Source organism: Thermomyces dupontii (genome assembly GCF_041956625.1).
Source record: "Thermomyces dupontii strain NRRL 2155 unplaced genomic scaffold VTN31scaffold_1, whole genome shotgun sequence".
Classification (NCBI taxonomy): Eukaryota; Fungi; Ascomycota; class Eurotiomycetes; order Eurotiales; family Trichocomaceae; genus Thermomyces; species Thermomyces dupontii.
The window spans coordinates 1,624,909-1,650,121 of record NW_027192307.1 but is presented as its reverse complement, the minus strand read 5'-3'; the positions used below and the strand labels follow the sequence as shown (position 1 = coordinate 1,650,121).

Below are 25,213 nucleotides of genomic sequence, written 5' to 3'. Positions count from 1 at the left end.
CTAGAGGGATTCAACGACAAGCTGACCACGTCGAGTGGAAGACATAGCTGAACGGTTTAGAGGTCATTGGCGGTGTGATTTCCCTCGTCATGAAGAGTGACGAGGATGATCATGTCATTGTCGACAAAATTTCCTGTACAAGGACGCGAATTGCTCTTTGGCAAGCTCCGAGTCTTTGGTGCTGCTTTCAGTATTCCATACCGGAAGCACCCGGAAAATATTTTTTTTTTCCAACGACCCATAGTGGCCTTTGGATAGATTCCGGCCTTGTAAGACTCAAACTGAACCGCGAATAGCAATCGGCGTGGCCTGCATCCCATGTGTATAGGGACCAGTGAAAGAGTCATAAAGTATCATGTTGGGATACAGCGATTTAGGCCTGGCTTCTCCATTCTCATTCGGAGTTTTGGGCCATAACTTCCATTGCTACAATTGCTAGATTAGTCTTGTGTTTCTGAATTAGAACGAATGGAGAGCCTTGCCTAATACTAAACGGATCTGATACCGAGCTATTTTTCAAAGTTCGCTGGCTCAGGGACTCGTCATCAAACTCGCCGGACAGAACTCAGGTGGTCTCTTGATCGCGGACAACAAGCATTAACTAATGGGTATAGTAGTAAAGGAGCTCGAGCAAGAGGTGCCCTTTCCAAGATAGAATAAGCTCGCAGAAGGTTTTTCTGTTTAAAATGTTCAGTCTACGAGGAGGTAGAGGTGGAAGAAGGAAGAGTAAGTACTGAAGTAGTAGATTATCAAGAGCTGAAGTTGAAGTTTTAACAGTCCATGCCTCCTTCCTTATCAGGCATCTACCTTATGGGCAATGGCGCCGGGCACTGCTGTAAGCCAATCAGATTGACTCTGACTAAGCACAGCTGAACAGCTGACTCGTGCCCTTCAATATGCCAGATGCAAGGCTCTCTTCTGGCGTCATTCGGCTTGAACCACTCCTCTCCCCAGCCTGGTGATTTACGATCATTGCTCTTTGGACTCAGGCTTTGCGGCTTGCGCGCACATATGACAGTTACCACCAATCAGCCTGACTGAGTTACCTTTCTGCCACTAAAGATTGGAGTGCACCTTGCACGGTTGCTATCCCGAGCACTACGCTCGAGCTACTGCAGTCAATGCTCAGGCAGCACTTTCCCTGAATTTTCCATTAAGCGATCAATTCATTTGGCTACCGAGCCTGGTGTCTACAGATTCCGTGTATTGAGCGCCGCTTGCCTTCAAATTCTGTAGGCGTCCCGAGCTGCGATTCAAGCACAAAGCCACGCACCACGGTCGCCTTCATTCCAGACAGACAGGGCAGGTCCCGGATTTCCAAGCACAATGGGTGGCTGGGGCTTGTTTTTCTTCCTCTTGTTCCTTGTCGTGATTTTCGCCTACGCCGGCTGGGCAGCGTCAGTGTACCTGCGTGCGCGTCGTGAGGGTTTCCCTCCGCCGCATTGGAAAGCATATATCCCGTTCACTTCGACGCCTGTGTATCGAAGTTCCAACTACCCTGCTCCCCGCCGTGGAGGTATCGTCGGTTGGATCCAGGACCGAATTGCGCAATTGAAGAATCCACGCTCCTCTCGGGGAGCGTATGAAGGAGACATGGAAGCGGGCGGCTACCGTGGCCGCAGAGTCGCGGACCCAGATGAGCCATGGGACGCTGGCTACGATCCCGCCGGGCCGTTCGCCGATGACTATGCAAGGAACGAGCCGTACAACCGACCCGGCTTGTCCGTTGCGCCGCAAGGACAGGCCCTACGAAGTCGTGATTTTGCCAACGACCCGTTTGATGAGCGAGAGACCGGGTACGAACCCACTGCTCGTCCTGCGCAAGGCTCGCAGGACCCTTTTGCGGATGATGCGGAACGAAGTAACCTCAAATCTCATTCGGATCAGAACCCGACGGGTGAACATGAACCCCGCCATCACGCGAGAAAAGAATCGGAGCGACGGGCCGCATTCACGGAGGATCTTTGAGGCTTCGTGTTGGACACCATCACACGAATGCTGGGCGTTGCATGGGCGTTCGGGGTGGAATTCCATTCAGATGAGTCTGTATTTCTTTCTGAATGACTTGATGAGACATGTATTTGCATGTTGCATGGAACGAATTCATGAACCTTATTCTGAATCCTGCAGTTCTTGTATCAGCTCGTGACGCGATCTCATTAGGACGCGCAGTGGCGGCAAATGAGACAATTGCTCACGAGCCTCTTTTCGCGGTCCCGTCGTTGGGGATAAGCAGTTAAGAACTTGGGACAGCATCCTCAGCGAGTAGAGGATAGCATGTGTCTGAGCTAGAGCATGGATCTCCGTCCATTTGATGATACCGGCGGTACCGTCAAGCCCGAGTGTTGTCATGAGATGCCTCCGGGTGAGCACATACGGATCGTAACTCTCCTCATCCAAATCAACCTCGCACAGAGCGTAGATTCTCCAGAACACCGGGGATCCAATGTCCTCGGAAGTCTCTTCTCGAACGCACTCTAGCCGATCAAGCATCGACTGCAGCTCGGAGTCAATCTGTTCGTCATCAAAGAGGGTTATCTTGTCGAAGCAGAACCGATGGCCTCGGCGGACGCATTCGGTGACACTGGACTGCTCCGCAGCCGCGGCGGCAACCCGGTTCTCAGATGCCAGAAGAGAGTACGCCAGCGTCCGGATATGGCGCGCCACGTTCCATGCACATGCTCTGGAGTGATCTTCTAGTAGGAAGGGAAGATATATCTGAGGCAAGTCACCGTCGGCTGGCTGCGAGAACTGCACGAATAGCTCCGCAATTCTCGCGTCCAGGCCCTGCAGCGACTCGAGGCGGTGACGAGGCAGCGCAGCGCCGTTGTAGCGAAATTCTTTCAGAAATTCCGAATAACCTTGGTCATGCCGATTAGTTTCTGCAGACTGTTTTGCGCGCTGAATCAGCTGCCGGATCCCATGGTTCGGGTTGAGTGTCAATGCGTATGCAAAGTAGGACAAGTCTGGGATTCCCAGTTTGGCAGACAGCGCAGCAGGACAGATCCGTGTGGCTTTGATGGTCGGCCGTAAGCGATCTGAGAACGCGCGTGTGTCCGCATCCAGCGAATTGAGGAATACAACCGAATTCTGTGGCCCCATTGAATGGATCAGAAGGTCCGAGTCGCTGCTGAGGACAGCCATCTCTGGATAGTCTCTCATGTATTCACTGCAGTACAGGTCCGCTTCTCCGGGAACTACTTCGCATTTATCCCGCCAGGGGAAAGACTCCCCATCGGGAATTAGCACAGCGAGTTCTGGGGAGACATGAGACCGGATGGCGGAGCGACTCCATCGGGTCTTCATATCCTCAACGACAGTAGACACAATAAAGGCATTCTCCGGGAGATGGAAGCGTTTTTTTGCAGACGAACTGAGGCTGCTGAGCCGTTGCAAGGACCCCGTCGGTTCAATTCTCAGGAATGGCCTCGCACCCGAGACCGCTGGAAGTCCTTTGCGAGCAGCAATACAGTATGTCTCGAGGCGCTGGCGGCATTTCTCCAGCCGGGCCAGCCTTGTCTCCCGTTTGGTGACTGGAAGGGCACCATCAAAGTAGATCTTAGCCCTAACACAGCTTCAGCAGCCTAGTACCATTTATTTTCTCCATTCAACCCATTACGTCTGTACTCACACATGCACATTGGCAAGCTCTAGCAAGCTCAAAAATGTCACAACAGCCACGCTTACTTCATTACACGTTGGCTGCTGGTCGAATGCATTGTACTGAACGCCAGACCGTGCAAGAAGCACCGAGTAAACATGATATACAAGGCTTGGTCCGTCAATAACCACAGATTTCACGGATGGGACCTCAGTTTCAGGCAAATCATTCCGAGCACCGAGGTACACGGGCTCTGCATACAACTGCAGATGCCTCGTCAAGTGCGGTATGCCCATTTTCGTGTCAATTGCGGACGCGCAAGCTCGTGAAAACGAAGTCGAACGTAAAACGACCCAGAAAGGAAGTTGGGAAAATTGATAATCCGACCCAACCTATCAGCTTCATCCAGCGGAGCAGCACGTGCATCGAAGATCAGAATTTCTTCAGCGTGCGACATCCAGCTCCAACGGCCGTGATTACGATTTGCTCGGTTAACAGAAAGTCTCAGGATTATAGCCGGGCAAATCTTGCAACATGGGTGTCCAAAAACGAACCCGCAAGTTCGCTCAAGTGAAGCGAGCCATCACTTTGAAAGACAACCGATTGTAAAATCGCATTGCTGAGTATTCAAGGGCTTTAAGCTGACTGACTTGACAGAAAGGAGGAGCCGAAGAAAGAAGAGAAGAAGCAAGGAAATGAGCTCGTACGCGAGATGTGAGTGCTTGTATTCCTTCATCCGTCAATTTCGTGTACTAACGGCTCCAAAGTCCCCAAGTGCCATCTTCGATGTTCTTCCAATACAACACTGCTCTGGCCCCTCCTTATTCCGTCCTCGTCGATACCAACTTCCTCTTTCACACGGTTCAGCACAAGCTTGAGGTGATTCCGACAATGATGGACTGTCTACTCGCAAAGTGTATTCCGGTTGTTACAGACTGCGTCATTGGCGAACTGGAGAAACTGGGGTCAAAATACCGAATTGCATTGCGGATCGCAAAGGATCCCAGATTCGAGCGAAGTAAATGTGATCACAAGGGTACTTATGCCGATGATTGTCTGGTGGACCGAGTGATCAAACATCGCATTTATATTGTTGCGACGAACGATCGAGATCTGAAGCGGCGTATTCGGTAAGTCCATTCACTGACCATGTGAGTGAAGGGTCTGACATCAAGCAGGAAAATCCCAGGTGTTCCCATCATGAGCGTCGCAAGAGGGAAGTACGTGATCGAACGGCTTCCCGATGTGATGTAGAGTTCTCATGATCTTTCTGTGGTTGTTCTGAAGTATTGCATGATTGTATAGTCCTACTCGAGATGACGGTTTACAGGGTTAGATTTCACGGTGTTGAGGCGTTCTCATGGATTGTGAGGTCTCGTTCGAGGGATATGCAAAATAGAGACTCTCGATGGCATTATTGGCTCTCATTCAACAGGCTTGACAGCGCTCAATCCACATCAATGTCCTTGAAAACTTCAACTGACTGGCTTGAGCAGCTAAACTCGCATCTTGCTTTTGCCATACGTACTCATCAGGCGCCTTGCTATTACGACAGGCCAAAGCATGCTCAGTCATTCTGCAGCACGCACATTAATTACATAGCACACAACCAAGGCGCTTTGCGACTCAGCGACTCATGCAAAGACTGCCATTCTGCACTCCGTAAAATCGGTGATTGGTGCACTCTGAAGCGGTGCGCGGACCCATGAGTCACGTGATAATATGCACGTCCTTTAGTCAGCCAATCGTCCACCAATGAGATCCCATCTGAACCTGGGGCGATGAATGGAAGTTTAGCCTCGAGCTCGATCCGGCAGTCTTTCCACTCAGGTCCCAGATTGCCATCCTGCGCAGTAATCCAGTGGTTAACTGGATGGGTTTCCGCAGCGCAGGCGTCGGTGGCAAGAGAGATTCCTCGACTGCCGCATTACCTACATCCTCATTGACCAACAATGCAGGGTGATTGAACTCAAGCTCCGATTCGTTTGTCTCGACATTATTCTTACCTGGCGCTCGATATCCACGGCATATCCTCCGGATGTCACCAGCCGTTGACAAATCGCACTTTCTTTTTGCCTGTCTCTCCTTTGGTTGACTTCTGCCGCACGCGAATCGGCGTCCGGTACGGCGATCCAGGATTTATCGGTCAATTAGCCACCACGTCTTGGTAGAGTCATTTACACTGCCATCCTGGCTCCAGAGGAGGAAAATACGGCCCTAGTCAGGGCTAGCAGTGACGGGTCGAGAAAATCAGAGGAGCCGGCAAGGGACTCGATCCAAGAGGAAGAGGAAGAGGCTTCGGAGGCCGAACTCGAAGGCGTCGACAACATGGCATCACGCTCGCATAGCCGATCGAAGCAGCCGTTGTTGAAGGATAATCGTAGGGGTCGGAGCGCACATACGTTTGCAGACAATAATGGACATGCGGAACGGCCAAGTCTGTCGCGACGATCGGCTTTTCGAAGCCGCACGCCGGTGTATACGGACCGGAATCAGACGCGGCAGAGGTACATTTTGGCGTCGGGGTTCTTGGTGTTGAGTTTGGTGAGCTTCGTCGTGCAGACGGAGACTGCGGTGTACATCCAGCATGATCTTGGATGGGACAAGCCGTACTGCATGCTGTCGGTGCCGTCGATCTGAATATTTCCTTCATACACTGACAAAGCAATATAGCTACCTGACCCATGGGTCATGGTCCCTGCTCTGGCCGGTCCAGCTTCTCATTCTTCGCGTCCAGAAACGGAAGCTGTCCTGGGAAGCATTCTGGCGGCGCCACGTCTTCCTTCTTCGGAGGACGGCCCAAATGGTAGAGAAGCAGGACCTACATTTGACCACCCGCGACGAGCACCGCTCGCCAGTGCCATACATACTGAGGACGACCGCTATCGTGTCAACCGCGCTGACAATTGCGGGAGGCTCATGGTACGTGGCCGTCAATATGACTACGCCGAGTGACTTGACTGCCATTTACAACTGCTCGGCGTTCTTTGCGTATGCGTTTTCGGTTCCGCTCCTGAAAGAGAAGCTTCGGGTCGACAAGGTGGTCTCCGTGTTGGTGGCCGTTGCGGGCGTGCTGGTCGTTGCCTACGGGGATTCGGGATCATCAAATGAAGAGACACAGAGAGCCAACAGCCGAGCCCTGGGCAATATTATCATCGGACTGGGCAGTGTTTTGTATGGACTATACGAGGTCCTCTACAAACGACTGGCTTGTCCTCCGGATGGCACCAGCCCTGGCCGCAGCATGATATTTGCAAACGCAGTGGGCAGCCTGATCGGGTGCTTTACATTGTTTGTGCTGTGGTTTCCGCTGCCGATCCTGCATGTGTTGGGCCTGGAGACATTCAAGTGGCCAACCGGTGCGGCTGCGTGGTGGCTCCTGGTCTCCGTGATTGCCAATGCCAGTACGTGCTTATCCGTCATGGAGATCCACTGCGATACTGACTTGTGGCAGCTTTTTCCGGGTCTTTCTTAGTCATGATCTCTCTGACCTCTCCCGTGCTGTCCTCCGTGGCGGCACTGCTGACCATCTTTTTGGTAGCGATTGTTGACTGGATGCTGACGGGCGAACCCTTGACCACTTCATCCATCATCGGCGGCCTCCTCATTATTGTGGCCTTTCTCCTGCTCAGTTGGAGTACGTACCGCGAGATGGAGGAGGAGCGCAGGCGGAAGCTCGCCGATGAGGGGCCTGACTCAGAGAGTGACGAGTAGGAGGGATGGAAGCGGGCCGCTGTACTCTGCATTTGTATGAAAGTGATTCTTGGATAGATATTCTCTAGCCTTTCAAGACTTGCAAGTGTATCAATATTTTGTAGATGGATTAGGGCATAAGGCAACCTGATAATTCTGGCCATCTGGCCAGGCTGTCTTAGTCAGCGCCCCCCCCCCTGGGCGCCGCGGAGCATCGTCATCTGCAAGGCCTAAACAAGCAGCGAAACAACCCTTCCAAAGGTGACATTTACTCCGGCGCCGCGGATTCATTGCCCCTGCTCAATTCCTTCTCTCTCGGTCCTCTGAGCTAATCCGCATAGAGCCCGACCACCATGGCCGATGTGCCCATCGGTATGCTCCCACCCCTTGAACGTCTCGATGCCGCATAAACAACACCACCCATTTGAAGCTGAGTGTATATACTAACGGCCCCGTTCCCGCGCAGTCCTCGATGGAGGAACTGGATTCCTCAAGGTCGGATATGCGGCGCAGGTGCGTACAAACAAACGAACACAGCAGCGCCCACGAGTATAACACAACCCTGACTCGATTCCATTCAGAACTTCCCGGAGCATCAGTTCCCCTCCATAGTGGGGCGTCCGATCCTGCGGTCGGAGGAACAAGCAGGGGATATCGTCGTCAAGGATATCATGTGCGGCGATGAGGCGGCCGCGGCGAGATCAATGCTGCAAATAAGTTATCCAGTGCGGATTTCCCTTCTCCCCCCGCTCTGAATTCCGCCGCCATATGAGGAGAGTAGGGGCTGATCAGTGGAGATGTATAGATGGAGAACGGTATCGTGAAGAAATGGGACGATATGCAACATCTATGGAATTATACTTTCTACGAGAAGATGAAGATCGACCCAACGGGCCGGAAGATTCTCTTGACGGAGCCGCCGATGAACCCGCTCAAGAACCGCGAACAGATGTGCGAGGTTATGTTGGAAGGGTACAATTTCGGGGGTGTATACGTTGCGATTCAGGCGGTGCTAGCGCTTTACGCGCAGGGTGTGTATGCCTATGTAAAGTGGAAGGGTTCAAATTGCTGACGGAGATTAGGTTTGAGCAGCGGCGTCGTCGTTGACTCGGGCGACGGCGTGACACACATCGTCCCCGTGTACGAATCGACGGTGCTGAACCACCAAATCCGCCGCTTGGACGTCGCCGGCCGGGACGTGACACGGAACCTGATCGCGCTGCTGCTGCGCCGCGGCTACGCGCTGAACCGCACCGCGGACTTTGAGACCGTGCGGCAGATCAAGGAGAAGCTGTGCTATGTTTCGTACGACCTGGAGCTGGACAAGCGGCTGTCGGAGGAGACGACGGTGCTGGTCGAGTCGTACACCCTGCCCGATGGCCGCGTTATCCGCGTCGGCAGCGAGCGTTTCGAGGCCCCCGAGTGTCTGTTCCAGCCACACCTGGTCGATGTCGACCAGCCGGGTATCGCGGAGCTGCTGTTCAATACGATCCAGTCCTCCGATGTCGACGTGCGCAGCAGTCTCTACAAGGCTATCGTGCTTAGCGGCGGTAGCAGCATGTATCCGGGCCTGCCGTCCCGGTTGGAGAAGGAGCTCAAGCAGTTGTGGTTGACGCGGGTGTTGAATGGGAATCCGGAGCGATTGAACGTACGGTCCCCAACCCCTTCAGTTCCCCTCTTTTCTTTTAGAGACCGAGGCTGACCAGAGTAGAAATTCAAGGTGCGAATCGAAGATCCGCCGCGGCGGAGACACATGGTGTTCCTTGGTGGAGCGGTGCTGGCCAATTTGGTACGGATTGCCCTTTTTTTTTGGTCTTTTTCCTGGACGAACTGATTCAGATGCTAACGAGAGCAGATCGCCGACAAGGAAGACATGTGGGTGACGAAGCAGGACTGGGCGGAGCAGGGCCCCCGGGCGTTGGCCAAGTTGAATCCTCGATCGTAGGCTGTTCTCGACCATGCATGCTTTATACATTCATATCCCGATTCAGTACATATATACATAGTTTGAATGACTTGATGAAAGTTTGATCATTGCAAGATGTAGTTTAGATCTGATGCATCCTCTCTCGGGCAAGTCAGAGCGAGGGCGAGGAAGGCTTGCTGAACCGCTGGGCCGAACAATATCCTCTCGTAGTGGTGGTCTACGGTCCGTCTCACATCGACAGTTTCTCGAAGAATACCGTGCCTAGTATGTCTATTACTGTACTTCGAGAAAAGAAAAATCAAAACACAAACATCACAATCGAATCCGCACCGCATCCACCAACGCCGGAAAACTCTGTGCAAACGCCGGCCCCAACGACCAATTATTCAGATCCCGAATATGCTTCTCAAACATGGGGTTCAGTACCAACTCGTCCGTATCCGTGCGGTGCAGGATACACTCCGTCGGCGAGAACGGCCAATTACACGATAACGTCCGGGTATACGGGATGAACCAGTTTTCGAATGGGTAGAGGCTGTGTGCCGTGACCATGCGGTCACGCGCGCGCGGCCACAGCACGTAGTCCATCCACGCTGGATGCGGCCTGAAGAGCTGCGCGGGCCGGGGAGTGATCCAGTCCGGTAATCGATCGTAGTTGTCGCGCGTTGGGCAAATCTGCCATCGCATGAGCAGGTACATGATGTAGAGCACGCCGACCTGTTCGGGTAGGGTGGAGACATCCGGGAAGGTGCGGAGGACGTCAGTCGCGACTTTGGAAATTGAGTAGGAAGAGGGAGGTGGGGAGGATGCGTGCCCGCTACGGTGAGGGTTATGGTGATCCGCAAGAGGGGACGGATTGAGCAGCGGGGATAGGGCTGCGGACATCCCCGCGGCGGCGTCGCGCCGCTGGTGCTGCATGAAGTCGAGGAAGATGGCGTCCAGCGGGCAGGTCGGCGGCAGGTGGCGGACCGGAATCATGTATGCCTCGGGCTGGTCGGGCCCGCCCGTGTTGGTGTTTTGGTTGGCACCGCAGCTGCTGTTGCTGCAGGTGCAGTTGCTCGAGCAGCAGCGGCTTGTGCAGGCGCACGGGTCGGGTTCGAGGCTCACCGACGAATGCGCTTCGTCCCGCAAAAGGCACCCCGCGGGCACCTTGGGGAAGGGCCGAGGGTCCTCGACGAGAAAATTGAAGATGAGCTTCTCCCCGCCGTTGCCGTCCGAGCATCGCGGCGGCTGCATCGGCGTGATGCCCAGCGCGCGCAGCGGATCCGGCTCTGTATCAAATCGGTTCCAAGGTCGCCCGGACGGTGCTGCTGCTGATGTGGCCGTTGCTGCTGTTGCGGTTCCTATCGCTGCGGGTGCTGCTGGAGCCGCGGGCGCTGCAGGTATGGTCTGGACCGGAGATGAATGTTCTGCCACGACGTTTCGCTCCGCATCGCTGGTCGGGCCAGAGTCGACGCTAGGCGGCGTACCGTGAATGCGATCCGTCGCCGGCGACGGATACGTGGGTTGTACAAGTCCTGGTGTGGCAACACTTGTTGGTATCCTATTACTATCTATCCCTTGGTCAATCATGAATAGCAATTCACCAACTATTATTCCAACCATGGCGGAAATTACGCACCATTCTTCAAAATCGGTTGGATAATCTCCAACACGGCATGCAGCTGCCGTTTGATCTCCTCATTCTCCGCCTTGATCGCCTCCTTTTCCGCAATCAGCCGCTGCATGTCCCGGTACGGCTGCTGCGACGTCAGCTCCTGCACCTGGCGCCGCAGGCTTTCGATTTGCGCCTTAGTCCGCTCGCGGATGGCGCGCTGCGCCTGGCGGTCATTCGCTCGCTTCCGCTCCAGCTGCTCCGGCGTCAACGAGGCGACGCCGCGCGACGAGGTGCCGTTGGCCTTGCGCCGCCCATTCCCCGAAGGCGCGCGAGTCGGAGTGGTTCCTACGGAGGAGGCGGCGGGACCTGCATTATCTATGTTATTTTTTCGCTCCGGTGCGGCCGGCCCGGAGCCTTTTGGCGGGGTTCCTCGGTCGGCTTGGGTATTTGGCGACGATCTGCTCTCCATTCCTTTCTCCCTTTCACTTGCAGGACTGGCGAAAGGATTGCGAGTAACGGTAGCGCTTCAGGGGAGATTTTTTGGTCTGATCCTTCGTCGTCTTCTTCGCCTGCCCAGATAGTGCCGCGCCAAACCAGGGCTCTCCTCTCCATGCGACGGTTTAGTCTCCGGAATGGGCGTCAGATCGGAGCCATAGTCGAGTGAACATGTTAGATACTCAGTCCTCGACCACGCAGAGTTGACCGACTAAATTCCGGCGAATCAATCAATCATGAAGCTTGGACATCTGCGAGTGCTTTTGGTGTTTATGATTGATCGCCAAAACCGCCATGCTTCATTGCTGTGGATCACGCGTCGTCTCGGCGCGCAACAAGATCCTCCTTTACACTCGGAAAGTTTTGCACCAGAGCTAAAAAGGCGTCTGATCCTCCTGGCGGAAGATGGCCGAATACTGTGCCCTGTGGTTGAGATAGATTGCTCGCGGACAAGTACAAAAGCATCAATTGATTACAGAGTATTTCGCTAAGGATGTTAATCGCTCATACTCCAGGAACTTGGACAAGAACTTGTACTCTGTTTTGCAGATTCCTGGTGCTATTGTATGCCTCAGGCATGAATCACGTGATCATCAGCCCTCCATTGATCAGGCTCCGGTTGGCTGACATTGAGCCCACTCGTCCAGCCGCAGCTTGCAGCCAGCTGGTTCGCCGGTTCGGCTCAGTCGCGGCCAACAACTCTATGTATCGTAACCATCTCTGGTTAGTCTCTTCCAGCATGTGGGGACCTGCAGCCGTTTGCTTATATAATCGCCTTCTGCCGATCCCGAGAGAGGCCGAGTCCCATCTCCGCAGAGACGCTTAACCGACGAGCTCGCAGTCTGTGGGCTCAGTACCTACCTCTAGTTCGGTTGTTGTGGGATCAGCTCTACATGGAGAGTCGACGAAGCAGAAGCTGGACAGGAACGAGCGGTTTTCCTGCTTTGGAATCTGCACGTTGCTTCAATTTGTCGATCAACCATGCAACTCCTCCGTGATTAGCGAAACTCGACATATCTCAGGAACAAGCTCGTGCCTATTTGCACGGAGTATACTCCGTACAGCTCTAACAGGTAGTTAATATTGAACTGACGAGACGGAACGTCCCTGTTCGTCCCACACAAGGATGGGATTTAGCACTCCTGACGAATAAAGACGGCGTATGGGACGGATCACGGAATGGGATCTCCGCCGAGGACTGCGTACGGAGTATTACTCCGGACTACGAGTACATACTCACAAAAATCAAAAGATGATCAGATGTTACGATGAGTTGTGTTCACGTCTCAAATTTAGATCAAACCTAGAGCCAGACGAGGCTGACTCCGCAGTATTACGGAGCTCCATCCTCACATTACCCCTGCTCGGCAAAGGGTTTCCACCGGCTAGGTTCTCAATTCTTGACAAGACCGCAGGAATCGCGGGCAATATGCTCTAAAAAAAACCCCAAGCGGCAGTGATACCAGGATTACATGGATACTTCAGAATCAGATTCCCGGGTTTTGCATCACTTCGCATTACTGTACCTACAGTTCTGTGAGACAGCAGAGGAAAGTCGGTCTTAATCCCTAGCACTCCGTACTCGTAGATTTATTAGGAACTACGGAGTACGGAGTATACAGACGGGAAACTGGACACATGTCCAAGCTCTGCACGAGTAACATATTCCGTCCTCCGTCCTTGAACTAGATTTAGCAAAAACACGCGAACCGATTATTGCTGCGGGTCATGTAGAAAAAAGAAACGTTTGCACAGAAACTCTGCAATTGGATGGGAACCGCAAGAAGACCAAGACCGTGAATAGTTTCGTCCGGGTTTGACTGCGTCGTCAGACAAAAGTCTGATTGAGTGTTCGGCGATGGTAATTGGTAGGTTTAAAAAGAATGGGTACGGGGGGGAGGAGAGAGAGAGAGATTCTCTGGAATGTTGTTCCACTTTCGTACCCGTACGAGCTCTCCCAATATCAGGGCAAGCAGTACGAGAAACCAACGTTGACCGCCAGACTTGCGTCGATAGTCAATCAAACTATCGTGTTTGAAGATAAACCAGGTTATGGTACCGCAGATGGAACCCTGAGTAGGGAGTACATCGATTGAACTGCTCACTTGATTGCTTGTACGTTGGTCGGAGGCAACATTACGGCCGTACCGAGTACTTACGTTGATGTGCCCTCTTGTACTTCCATGACCCAGAGTATCGAAGTATCCGATTCATCGATGAAACCCCGGACAATGGGTTGCAAGAATCTAGACATGTAGTCCATATTCAGCATGCCGATATCAAAAGCACCAACAACGCCTATCCATGATCATATCCTGTACAGTCATACGAAGTTCATGCTGAGTTCAATGGGTGTCTGTAGTTTCATCGAATCATGTGGCCCATCTTCCCAATCTATACTGAATCAGCCAGAGCCTCAAGACGCCTCGAAGGGTTCTCCCAACTCACCTTTGTCTGCAAATAGCCCTCGATCTCCGCGCTCCGAATACCCTTCTTCCCACCCGTACGCCACGCCAACGGGATCATTGGCACGCGCTCCTTGACGCGCACCTCCCGATTCGGCCCTTCCACGGCGCGCACCTTGTCTGGATTGTTTGTGAGCAGCCGGATCCCCTCCGGGTACGCATCGACGCCGAGGCCCAGGTCGACCAGCATGGCCGTCGCCAGCCCATAGCTCCGCGCGTCGGCCGGATGCCGCAACAGGAGGTTCGCCTCGACGGTGTCCGAGCCGAGATCCTGCAGGTTGTACGCCTTGAGCTTCTCGCCGAGGCCGATCCCGCGGCCCTCTTGTCGGAGGTAAATGATTACTCCGCCGGGTGGTTTGGAAGCTGTTGTGGTTGTGTCAGCCGAGGCGGAATCCGTCCCCGTCGACATCAACCGGGCGGCCTCGTCGAGTTGCTCGCCGCAGTCGCAGCGCGCGGACCATGCCGTCTCGCCCGTGTAGCATTCGGAGTGGATGCGCACGAGCGGCGGCTGCCGTTCCTCCTCTTCTTCTACATCCTGGCTATTATCGCCCGGCGCTTCATTGTCGTACCAACTACTTGTCCGCCCGGGGTGTAATCTCCCCACGTACGCCCCGCGAATCATGCGATCCATCTCTGTCTCCCCTTCTCGCACGCGATCCAAGCTCCGTGATCGGATCTTATTCCCAAACACAATCGCCAGATGCTCCTTATCATCCACGTCGTTGTGGTATAGGTGGAGGAACATCTCCGCGCCCGTCGTCGTCGGGATCCGTGCGCGCACGATGCATTCCACACGCGGCAGCCGGTCGAGCAGTTTCGGTCCCTTAATTTGATCCGATGATGATGTCTCCAGGGACACCGGCGGCACCGATACCGGCACCGGCGGCTGCGGGATCATGGTGCCCCCGGGCGTCGCCGGCGGAGTGATGGTCGGCGAGATGATGGAACCCGGCAGCGCCGGTGTTCTCGAACCGGTCGTCTGCGATTCGTCATGTTGTTGGTCATGTAGTGGTTCTTGGTGCTGCTGGTGCTGCTGCGGCGGCGGCGCGGGTGTACTGCCGACGGACCGAGGCGGCGATATTACGGCCGGGGGATTCTGGTGTTCCGCCATAATCGGTTGCGTGGCTGGAGGAATCTCTGGTCACTGAACAAAACGGACAGAACGGAGCGCGGAGAGAAAAAAGATCGGTAGAAATGTGCGAGTTAAAAATCCAATTGTCGCAATTGTTGGGAATTTGACTGATCACCTCAAGCCATGCGGGGAACGACATCGGCGTCATATGGAAGTGTGGGTGAAGATGAGTTTACAGGTCCAATAAGTTATAACGAATCATTTTTTATGGCGAGATTCGTAATAAGCAGGCTGTAGATACATAGTGATTAGTCAGCCGGAGAATAAATTGTGCATGTGCAACAACACACTGATTTCTAAGAGTCTGGAAGATTCAGGGCAATTTCATGATCTTTCAGATATTTCCATACTAACGACAAGTAACCAACCTGAGGTATCCACTCCGTACCTGTGAGGAAAAAAGCTCAAGTCATGCACAAAACCACCCAAACCCTAACACCAACACCAAACTCCAAGTGCAAACAAAAATTAGACGCCTATTTCGATGGAATCTCCAAGACAAACCGCTTGTCAACCTCCATCTCCTTATCATCTTCCTCCCCTTCAAACTTGAGTCGGTAGACGTCCTTCTTCGCGCCCATGACCTCGGCGCGATAGAAAGTCGTAGTGTCCGGGTACCGAGCAAGCACCTGCTTCCCCACGGGGAAAGTTGGCAATTGCGCACCAACTTGGGGGATTGGAATGAGCGACGCCGCAGTGGTTCGGTACACGGCGCCCTGTTCGCCGTTTTCGTTTGGCTCGGGGTCTTGGACATCATACCTGCGCCGTGTCAGTATTCCACTCGGCGGGAGAGTGGTGTGGGCGGATTTACCGTCTCTTGCTCCCGTCGCCGCTGATGCCTTTGATAATACACTGAATCCCTTCGCCTTCGACGCCCTGCTTGTTCTTGTTGTGCTTAAAGACCACCTCGGCGCCGACCACAAGTTGGCCGGTCCGGTCGCCTGCGGCACTGCCCTTGGCACCATCGGCGCCGTCTTCTGCTTTGACGGACCCGCCGTCACGCGCGTGGCCGGAGCTGGACACGCTCGAGCTGCGATTCGCGCTGCTCTTGACGCGGGTGAATTTGCCTAGACGTTGGTTAGGACCATCATGTAGAATTTTTGGAGGTTTTTGATGATACATACCAGTCTTTGGTGCCGACGCAGGTCGGCTCAGAGCTTCCGCTTCCGATGCCGAACGCAGCGCCGTTAGCAGCCCAATGTTCTTGATGACATCGCTGGGCTCTTCTTGCAGGACAGCTTTTTCTTCCTCGCTGAGCTTCAGCAGCTGACGATACCAGCTATCTAGCTGATTGATCTCTTCCAACGTAGGTTCTAGAACCGTCAGCCAGCTCCCCAGAATCGTTCTGTTTACCACAGAACATGTTCTTACTATTTCCCTCTCTCGCAATCTTCTCGTTCAACGCCGCAATCTGCTCGCTCAAAGCCTTCTGCTTATCATGTTTTTCCTTGGCCTTACGCAGGTCTTGAATGATCTTGTTCCAAATGTCCGTTTCCTCGTTAGCCGCCAGGCCGTAATCCCTGTCCCTGACAGGCGGACCACGAGGCCGGTTGCGCGACATGGCTAATCCAGGCAAGGATTCGGAATCCTGTGACAATGGCGCTGGTGAGGAACCCACCGACGACACCGGAGGAGTCGCCGCTCCGAGCTTCCGCCTCTGAATATCAAGGGCCTCCCACTCAAACGCCGAGACCAGCTCCGCCGGACCCTGACTGCGGGTGCGACGGCCGTTATACAACCGACTCGGGAGATGGGAAGCCGGGGTAGTAGTAGTAGTACTACTACTACTACTACTAGGAGAAGGAGCACTAGTAGTATGCTTGCCTCGTTGCTGTTCCGGGGTGGCCGCGCCAGGCCGGACTTGATCGTAAGGCGAAGAACCTGAAGCAACATCCGACGGGCTCTCCGCCGTCGACGACCCTCGCCGTCGCCGATGACTGGTACGCTTGCTTCCGACTCCGCGGGAGTGGGAGCGGGTGCGGATGGTGTGGCTGAGCCTGGGGTTTGGCATGGGTGGTGTGGCTGGTGAGGATTTACCCACGTGACTTTCCATTTTGGGTACGGAGGAATGAGAAGAAAGGATCGTCCCAAGCTGATTGGGGGGCAAGTCTAGGGCTCAGGGCTCTGGTCCAAACGTCAACAGCGGGGTGGTGGTAGAAGCTTGCTGGGAAAGATCAACAATTTGTCAACAGAAATTGACACAGTTCTCGTCTGGTCGACTCTGTTTTGGATTTTGAGAGTTGTGAACGTTGATACAGAATTTTCTTTTTTCTTTTTGGGGCAATTGTTCTGAAGACGGAATCGCAGCGAGCCTTTCACAGAATCACTGACATAATAGCTTGGTCAGAGCTCTGGTCAAGATGCAGGTGCCTCTGATCCGATTGCAATGCGGTAAGTTTCCCTCAAAGAGCTGGGGAAAGAAACGCCAAACAGTCACTAACAAGCTCTGTAGGTGTAAACAGCTATGATTGGGGTTCGTGAGATCTGACAGTCAAAAAAAGCATCCACGATGGCAAAGAAGCTGACAGCCACCCAACAGGAAAGGTTGGCCAACAGTCGGCAGCAGCCAAATACGCCGCAGCCACCGCCAGCGATTTTGCCATTGAGGAGGAGAAGCCATATGCAGAAGTATGTTCTTTCGGGCCCCCGCCAAACCGGGAAGACATGGTCATGCTGAAAAGGTCATCGAGTTCAGCTATGGATGGGCACACACCCTTCTCTCCCCTCCAAAGATATCGTGACGCAGCGTACGCTGCTCGACCTTGTCCAGGATAACCAGGCACTGCTTGGTCGTGAAATTGCTGAGCGCTACGATAGCAAGCTGCCATTCCTGTTCAAGGTGCTGTCCATCCGTAAGGCATTGAGCATCCAGGCGCATCCGAACAAGAAGCTGGCCGAGCAGCTGCATGCGCAGGATCCGCAAAACTACCCAGGTACTGCCCCCACCCATCTCAATTCTGAGATCCTTGTACCGATTGGTTAACCATGGTAGATTCAAATCATAAGCCCGAAATGACCATCGCCATCACCCCTTTCGAAGGCCTGTGCGGCTTCCGTCCGCTCAAGGAAATCGTGCACTTCCTCAAGACAGTGCCACCGCTGCGTTCGCTTGTTGGGGAGCAAGCCGCGCAGCAGTTCGAGGAGGCCGTTCGGGGGAAGGAGGAGTCTGAGGACGCCGAGACCGTCACGCGCAACAAGGAAGCCCTCCGAACCGTCTTCACCGCTCTGATGGAATCCCCTGCGGACCGGGTTGTCGCCGCGGCGCAGGACCTCGTCGCGGAAGCCGAGCGCAACCCGGCGAACTTCGCAGGCGGCGTCAAGCCCAACGCCAGCGACGAGCAGATCGAAGGTGAAGGGGAAGCTCAAAGCCACGGAGCATCCTCCATGGCAGAGCTCGTGGTCCGTCTTAACGGGCAGTTCCCCAACGACATTGGGCTCTTCGTCCTCTTCTTCCTCAACTACGTCACGCTCTCCCCCGGCGAAGGCATGTTCCTCAAGGCCGACGACATCCACGCGTACATCTCCGGGGACATCATCGAATGCATGGCCTCGTCCGACAACGTGGTCCGCGCGGGCTTCACGCCGAAATTCAAGGACGTCTCCACCCTGACCCGCATGCTCACCTACTCCTACGCCCCCATCTCGGAGCAGAAAATGACCCCTACGGAATACCCCTACGCAACCCTCAACATGCCCGCGTACATCAGCGGCTCTGCGGCCCTCCTCTACAACCCCCCCATCGAGGAATTCGCCGTCGTCAAGACGGACCTGAACAAGAAGGGGGCCAAGGTCACCTTCGACCCTGTCCCGGGTCCAAGTATCATCATCTGCACGTCCGGCGACAAGGGGACCATTAGTGTCGGACCGGCCAAGACGGAGGAGATTCGTTCTGGTCATGTGTTCTTTGTGGGTGCGGATGCGGAGTGTGTGATTGAGAATCAGGCGGATGAGCCGTTGGTGACGTTTAAGGCCTTTTGTGAGTTGGAGCCTCCTGCAAATGATGGGGAAGGGTTGCCGAATGGAAGTTGATTAATGTAATGAATCTTCTTTAAAAGACTGATCCATTAAATCATTAAATAAGATAGGATTAAAATCTTGGGAAAAAAAAAAAGATATGTATCCTTCCTGATGAGTGTCACCACTATGTTTACAATCAATCATTCATGGATCAGATCAAATTCCAGCTCCATCTCACCAGGAGAGAGAAAGACGAACCGGTTCGGTCATACATGATGTAAGGCAAGAACGAATTTAGTCACCCGGACTTTTGTTCGATACATGATGATGATGATGCAGTAAAAAACCGAAGCAAGACCAAGCCCGACATGACTGACTGGAAAAAAAGAAATATGAAATGCATTATACAGGAAAGGGGGAAAAAAAGAAAAGAAAATTCACCGGAATAAAAGGATGTATATCTCAACAAAAGACCATGCAATTGGGTATCCTTCAACGCAAAACAGACAGAGAGATTAACAAATGAATCGAACAAAAAACAAGAAAAAAAAAAAAAAAAGAACAATGTCTACAATCATGCAGAGTCAGAAATGATGCAGTAAGAGTCATGTAGAAAGAAAAGAAGGCCCCGGATTTCGCTCAAAGTGACCAGCCGGGGATGATGAAATGTTGGAATCAATGACTCATGCTTTCTTTTTTTTGGGGAGGAGGATAAAAAAGGCGACGGGCAAGGAAGATCACCGCTCATCGTTCGAGTGGGAACGCTCCGACGACAGCGCCCGCCGGAGGACCGAATGCCCCAGCTGCCGAAAGATGCTGCCACGCCCTGCCTGCAGGCCGTCGAATTCGCAGGCCTGCGCGGGAACAGGCTCGTCTTTGGTGATCTTGCAGAACAGCGTTGAAAAAAGATACTGGTCGCCGCTCGTGTCGTACAGCGGCAGGTACCGGTACCCTTGCGACAGGCTGCTGAGCTTGGCCGTGAACGTGGCCAGCTGCATGGCGTGGTTGGCGCCCGCGGCGCGCCCGTCCGGGGAGGACCAGACCGTCCAGCGAACAAAGATCAACTCCGGGTACTTGGTCTCGACCGTGAACCGGAACTGCTCGTTGAACATGGGGCTGTAGCCGTTGCTCTGCTCGATGCGCGTGCGGCGCCGGTGTGGCAGCCCCAGCCCAAACACGCCGTGACGCGAGGACACGTTGACGCCACCGTCGCCGACCGCAAAGCACTGCCCGCGGTCGTCCGCGCCGTACACTTCCACCTCGATATAAGGGTTGATGTTGTCCTCCGGGTCCATCGACCGGGGCCGCGGCAGCTGCTGCGCCGAGATGACCTCCACCGAGAACCGCACTAGCATCTTCTCCGACGCCGCCGGTCGCTTGCCCGCCCCGCGCCTCCAGCAGCGAGCTCGGCCGACGCATGCTCTCCGGCTTGAGGACGAAGCCCGTGCGGTCCGTCCCCGCCGCGAACATGGCCTGATTCACCTGCATCCCAGTGTCATAAGTCTGCCAGTTGAGCGCCACCATCTGCACCCCGCCCCGCCAGAAGGCGATCGGGTCAAAGTTGGACGACCGCAGTCGGAACCCGGACGGGTACACCCGCGTCAGAAAGCGCTTGTTGTGGGCCTCCATGAGCTGCCGCTGCTCCGAGTCGCGCGTGATGCTCTCGTACGATCGCTCCGCGAACGAAAACACGTGGTTGAACAGCCGGCTTTCGGGCGCCGAGAAGCTGTTCCACTTGTAGCCCCGCGTGTACACGCCCAGGTCGGACAGTGGCTTCGTGATCTTGCTGCGCTGCCGTCGTTTCCGCTCGCGTTTGGCCGACGTGGCCAGCGCGCTGTCGCTGTCCTCGGTCGCGCTGCTCAAGCTGGTCGTCGTCGCCGACCGTCGGCCTGGGCCCCAGGTGGACGAACCCGCATCCACACCAGGCCCCCCCACGGTTGGCGGGCTGGACAGCGATGGCCCCGCAGTGGACGTCTCAGAACCCGTGCTACGAATGAACGGTGAACTCATACTGCGCTTGCGGCCGTGGAACGAGGCCATCGTCCCGTCTCCTCCGAAACGGCTGGCGGCGGTGCCAAATCCCAGCGGAGGTTGAGGGTCATCGCACGTCTTGACCTTGACCAGGATGCGATGCTTCAACTCCTCAGGCGATGGAAGGATGCCGCAGTTGGTGAGCAGTGGTTCCGTCACCAGCTGCTCGCCAAACGTTTCCTTCATGATCTTGACCATGGCCAACTGCTGTTCCGGACTGCAATGGACCTCGAGCGAGAGAATCAGCGGCAAGTCCGTTGTGACAAACGCATATCGCTGGATCACGGTAATACAGTCGGCAAAGAGGACGCTGGTCGTCATGGTCCGCCCGTGCGACACGATCGGCCGACCATCGGCGCCGTCCCAGCAGTCAATCTCCACGCAGCGACATCCTTGCTGCAGCGCCGTGATATAAGCCTCCGTACTGGACGCACCCGCGACCTGCCGGCCGAGTAGGTACGTGTTGTGGGAGCTGGAGATGAAGTACTCGTTTAATGGGCGGTCGAAGCGAGATTCCGGCTTGCGAGATGCATAGATGCCGTTGGTTTCGGAGTGAAGGTACGCTGAGAACGCCTCGCAGCTCATGCGTGGCTCGGATGAAGTGTCTGACGCGTCCGGCACCGTCCCTTGGGCTCGGGTCCGGGCGCGGCGAACGAATCGCTCAAACACGGAGGTCCAGAGCTCTCGTTTGTTCTCAACGTCCTCCTTCTGCACATCTCGCAGGAAGTCCAAAAATTCAGACAACGTAAGCCCTTCCTTGGCGTCACTTGCCAAGCCTCGGTAGATGCGCTTGATGTCCTTTCGATCTTTGAGCCGCGCGATGAAATCCTTGAACTCGGCGAAGGTGAGAACGCCCTTGTTGCCCACATCCGCCTTGGCAAACTGCGCACGCAGCATGTGCTTGGAGCAGTTGATGTGCAGGCTGTGACACACCGACTCGACCGTCGCCAGATCCAGCGACTCGACTTCCCCCGGCCGGACCCCCTGCGGATACCGTCTGGAGATCTCTCGCTGCCAGTGAGCTCGCAGCACGGCCTCGCTCTGATTCGACCCAGCCAAACCCGCCATCAGGCCGATGCGGTAACGTGAGACATGTTCCAGCGTCGTGGTCCACAACTCCTGCGTGTAGTCATCCGGCGTGATCAGATGCAAGGTTTTGACGGGACGGCCCTTGGATCGATCGGGATCGGCAAAGATGATGGTGATCCATCGGCTCTCGAGCTCCGCCGGCACATGATGCTCCTCGCGGTAATTGCGTGCGTCCGAACCGACGCGGACCTCCTTGATATCGTCGATGTAGAAACGCTTGGCCGGGTTGTTCGGGTCCCAGCGCACTTTGGCGGCATCGGAATCGAAGAAAAATCGGACCTGTTTTCTCTTCTTGCGAGTCACTTTTGTCAAGACTGTCCCGCGCTGCAACGCTGAATCCACCTTGGGGGCCACAGCCACTTCCCGAGAGTACAGCAAGGGCGAGGGGCTCTCGCTGGTCACGCTGGTCGCCTCGGAGCCGCACAGGGAGTCAAAGGGGTCGTTTTCGTCATCATCGACGCTCGAGTCCACTATTATGCTCTCTCGCGAGTTGCCCGGGTGCGCCTTGCTGTCACTGCGCCGGCGCATGATCACGGGGCCTGAGCTGCGATCGCGCTTATCATTGTGCGAGGCCGAAGTTCGTCGTCGGGCGAGCCTACTCGCCGCGCCGCGCGAGATGCGCCGGATTAAGCCGGGGCCTTTGATCGAAGAGCCCAATGGCTCGCTGGAGGGCTCCCAAGGCACGGCCGTGTCGTCGGGGGACTCGTCCAATTCCGGCGGGATACCATTGACCGAACCGATGCGACCCCGTGGGCTGTCAACCGGACCCAGAAACGGAGTACCAGCAGGACTGGATGTACTCGACATGGAGGTGTAAGGTCCAGTAGTCATTTCGGAGGAGGAACGGGTTGCGTAGAGAGGAGCGGCCGCCACCGTACTGGCCGAATTTATAGACGAGGAGGTGGATGAAAGCGGTAGTGTGGTCTGAGAGGAGGCGCAAGGCTGGCCCTCGCCATGGTGAACATCGCCTGACAAACCGGCAGATAGAGATGAGGCTGCAGAAGCCATTTTTTTTTCCAGGGCTACCACACAGGGATGGCGACCACGATGGCTCGTGGCGAACCTCTTCAGTCACCAGGACAGGGTCGAGGAGACGAATTGAAGCAGGTCACGGTGGAGCGGCAAGACGCAGAGAGCAATGCAATTGGACCACGGAAAGCGAATTTAGTCTTTGGGGGGAGAATCGTCAGGAAAAAAGTCCGCACGGTGACGACAACACGACGTTCGCGGCGGATGAATGTGGATTAGCGGTTTGATAGCTGCATCTTGGCCAGCCTGTATGCAGTAGAAAAATGCGGAGAGGAAAGTTGAAATGCCTTTTTAGCTCTACCGGAGAGCGTGCGCACGAGGATCTTCCCAAGCAGGAATAGCCCAGAGGGAATGAGCGAGGAATTGTAACAATAGTAGCGGCGTTTCAATTGCGGAGGATGAGCCGCGTTCGTTTATTTTTTTTCTTACCCTTCCTTCGCGCCAGGGTTTTCCGGCGACTTCCTGTTCTTCCTTCCTGCTGCCGACCCGCTGCAGGATGGTCGTATCGGCGGCTCCTCCGAGCGGACCGGCCCTAGTCTCGTTTCCGGGCGTGGTGTCACTTCCGCCTGACGATGACGACTCTTGTTTTATTTTGTTTTGTTTCCCTTGCCGTCGATCAGCCTTGGGACGGGGGGGACCACGAGGCTCCCGCTTGCTGCACGTAATGCGGATAGGGCCAGGAGGAGCCAATGGTTTCCAACCGCAGTGGTGAGGGGAGCAGGGCCGGCAGAGCTCAGTGACAGGCACTTATGCAGGTCAGACGACGGACCGTGCAACGGTTGGACCGGGTGTCCCTTAAGCCCGGTCTAGCATGCGCGAAGGCACGGTGGGAGTGGGACGACGTAATTAATGCACGGCCGGGATGGGTTGAGGAGGCGGGATGGAGTCTGGCGGCTTGATGCCAACGCAACAAGTCTATGCACGTCAGCCAAAGCGGAAAGGCCGCATTGACAGGAAGCGAACCGAAATGATGTATTTTTCGGGGGCAGAGAGGTTCCGTGAAGCCACCAGGAATATATTTCTGGCGCCGTTGATTTCGATGGTGTTCGATGATCACAATTTCGGTATCTGGAGGCGAGCGGTTCGTCGCAGATCGATTGGTTTCTTGATGGATGGTAATTGTGATTTTTTTTTTTCTTCTTCTTTCCTGTTCTCTAGAAAATTAGGGCAACCGGGTAATTCCAGCACTCGTCCTGCAAGTCGATGCGCCGGGAGGGGGGCCTAAGAATGCGAATGGTGTATAGTCGTTTTTGGGGAACCCACGAACAGGCTCGGCATGCAGGGACACGAAAACGGGGAAATAAAGGAAAGAGATTCCGATCTTCTTTTGTATCAAACAAAAGACAGCGCACTCTAGAGATTTTTTTTTTTTTTCCTCTCTTCGTGTTGGCACTAGGTGGGATGCCGGAGATCTGGGAACACGATTGATTCTGCCAAGCTCCAGGCCGGAAAAGGGAGGGTCAAGAAGTGAAAAAGAAGGATTAATTTTTTTAAAAAAGAATACGGCGGTGGAGATGACCGTCGGTCGCCTCGAGCGGATTTTCAGAATTCCTGGATCAACGTCTTTTTCCCTGCTCAAGTCCCGCGGTGACCACAGTAATATTTTAGTATGTATGAGTCAGAAGAAGCTGAGCAACCACCAATTCAACAAAGCCCGGAGATTGAGCAAAGCGTACCCGACACTGCGGTCCGTGGCTGACTGATACCAATACCCGTATTGCACAATACGGTATGGTATTGTGACGATCGATTGGGGAGCGGCCAACCAGGATGGCGGATGGTTTTTGGTCGAGAGAAAAAAAAAAAAACAGCCTTCGAGGAGGAGGGAATCCTATTTGATATTTAACAGTTCAACCGTAGAATGTAAATTGATAATGAGGAGTCACTTTGATTCAGCTACCGCACTAACTATCCGCTTAGCGGGTTAAGTTCGAGTTTGCTGGTGTTAGTAGTACATCGTGATTATGTATGTCATTCTTCATGGAGCAAATCATGGCCCACTGCAGGGCGGCCAACTGCTGTCGATGGTTGATTTTGTGCTCCAGTGATTAACCATCCTAGGCAAATCCGAACGGGGGGATCTGTACCCGAGCATTCCCTTCAGACGAAGCCTTCTCTTAGGCAGTGATACTTATTCCTGAATGCTGCCTGTCTGCTTGTGTCTCCGCGGCCTCTGGATAAGTTACAAACTGACAAC

The 25,213-nt window shown here is 54.5% G+C and overlaps 10 protein-coding genes across 10 annotated transcripts; 5 read left to right on the top strand and 5 right to left on the bottom strand.

Annotated features, from left to right (window-relative positions):
• Positions 1–1,326: 1,326 nt before the first annotated feature.
• Positions 1,327–1,968, top strand: VTN31DRAFT_607 (uncharacterized protein; the record flags this gene model as incomplete). The annotated part of the gene is made up of 1 exon (XM_069406639.1): positions 1,327–1,968. The coding sequence occupies one exon, from the start codon at positions 1,327–1,329 to the stop codon at positions 1,966–1,968; it is 642 nt and encodes a 213-aa protein (XP_069263463.1).
• Positions 1,969–2,112: 144 nt separating this feature from the next.
• Positions 2,113–3,897, bottom strand: VTN31DRAFT_606 (uncharacterized protein; the record flags this gene model as incomplete). Its single annotated transcript, XM_069406628.1, has 2 exons — positions 2,113–3,565; positions 3,632–3,897. The coding sequence occupies 2 exons, from the start codon at positions 3,895–3,897 to the stop codon at positions 2,113–2,115; spliced, it is 1,719 nt and encodes a 572-aa protein (XP_069263462.1).
• A 238-nt stretch (positions 3,898–4,135) lies between these two features.
• On the top strand, positions 4,136–4,855 carry VTN31DRAFT_605 (uncharacterized protein; the record flags this gene model as incomplete). The annotated part of the gene is made up of 4 exons (XM_069406617.1): positions 4,136–4,206; positions 4,259–4,315; positions 4,369–4,731; positions 4,780–4,855. 4 exons carry the CDS (start codon positions 4,136–4,138, stop codon positions 4,853–4,855), a joined length of 567 nt encoding a protein of 188 aa, XP_069263461.1.
• Positions 4,856–5,929: 1,074 nt separating this feature from the next.
• On the top strand, positions 5,930–7,315 carry VTN31DRAFT_604 (uncharacterized protein; the record flags this gene model as incomplete). The annotated part of the gene is made up of 3 exons (XM_069406606.1): positions 5,930–6,222; positions 6,275–7,005; positions 7,056–7,315. 3 exons carry the CDS (start codon positions 5,930–5,932, stop codon positions 7,313–7,315), a joined length of 1,284 nt encoding a protein of 427 aa, XP_069263460.1.
• Positions 7,316–7,647: 332 nt separating this feature from the next.
• Positions 7,648–9,239, top strand: VTN31DRAFT_603 (uncharacterized protein; the record flags this gene model as incomplete). Its single annotated transcript, XM_069406595.1, has 7 exons — positions 7,648–7,666; positions 7,761–7,807; positions 7,876–8,019; positions 8,100–8,325; positions 8,377–8,942; positions 9,006–9,083; positions 9,150–9,239. 7 exons carry the CDS (start codon positions 7,648–7,650, stop codon positions 9,237–9,239), a joined length of 1,170 nt encoding a protein of 389 aa, XP_069263459.1.
• Positions 9,240–9,533: 294 nt separating this feature from the next.
• Positions 9,534–11,287, bottom strand: VTN31DRAFT_602 (uncharacterized protein; the record flags this gene model as incomplete). Its single annotated transcript, XM_069406584.1, has 2 exons — positions 9,534–10,774; positions 10,843–11,287. The coding sequence occupies 2 exons, from the start codon at positions 11,285–11,287 to the stop codon at positions 9,534–9,536; spliced, it is 1,686 nt and encodes a 561-aa protein (XP_069263458.1).
• A 1,900-nt stretch (positions 11,288–13,187) lies between these two features.
• On the bottom strand, positions 13,188–13,585 carry VTN31DRAFT_601 (uncharacterized protein; the record flags this gene model as incomplete). The annotated part of the gene is made up of 2 exons (XM_069406573.1): positions 13,188–13,410; positions 13,473–13,585. 2 exons carry the CDS (start codon positions 13,583–13,585, stop codon positions 13,188–13,190), a joined length of 336 nt encoding a protein of 111 aa, XP_069263457.1.
• Positions 13,586–13,677: 92 nt separating this feature from the next.
• On the bottom strand, positions 13,678–14,889 carry VTN31DRAFT_600 (uncharacterized protein; the record flags this gene model as incomplete). The annotated part of the gene is made up of 2 exons (XM_069406562.1): positions 13,678–13,707; positions 13,762–14,889. The coding sequence occupies 2 exons, from the start codon at positions 14,887–14,889 to the stop codon at positions 13,678–13,680; spliced, it is 1,158 nt and encodes a 385-aa protein (XP_069263456.1).
• Positions 14,890–17,270: 2,381 nt separating this feature from the next.
• On the top strand, positions 17,271–18,939 carry VTN31DRAFT_599 (uncharacterized protein; the record flags this gene model as incomplete). Its single annotated transcript, XM_069406549.1, has 5 exons — positions 17,271–17,301; positions 17,363–17,383; positions 17,450–17,538; positions 17,606–17,843; positions 17,903–18,939. 5 exons carry the CDS (start codon positions 17,271–17,273, stop codon positions 18,937–18,939), a joined length of 1,416 nt encoding a protein of 471 aa, XP_069263455.1.
• A 672-nt stretch (positions 18,940–19,611) lies between these two features.
• VTN31DRAFT_598 (uncharacterized protein) lies at positions 19,612–22,995 on the bottom strand (the record flags this gene model as incomplete). Its single annotated transcript, XM_069406538.1, has 1 exon — positions 19,612–22,995. One exon carries the CDS (start codon positions 22,993–22,995, stop codon positions 19,612–19,614), a length of 3,384 nt encoding a protein of 1,127 aa, XP_069263454.1.
• Between the last annotated feature and the right edge of the window lie 2,218 nt (positions 22,996–25,213).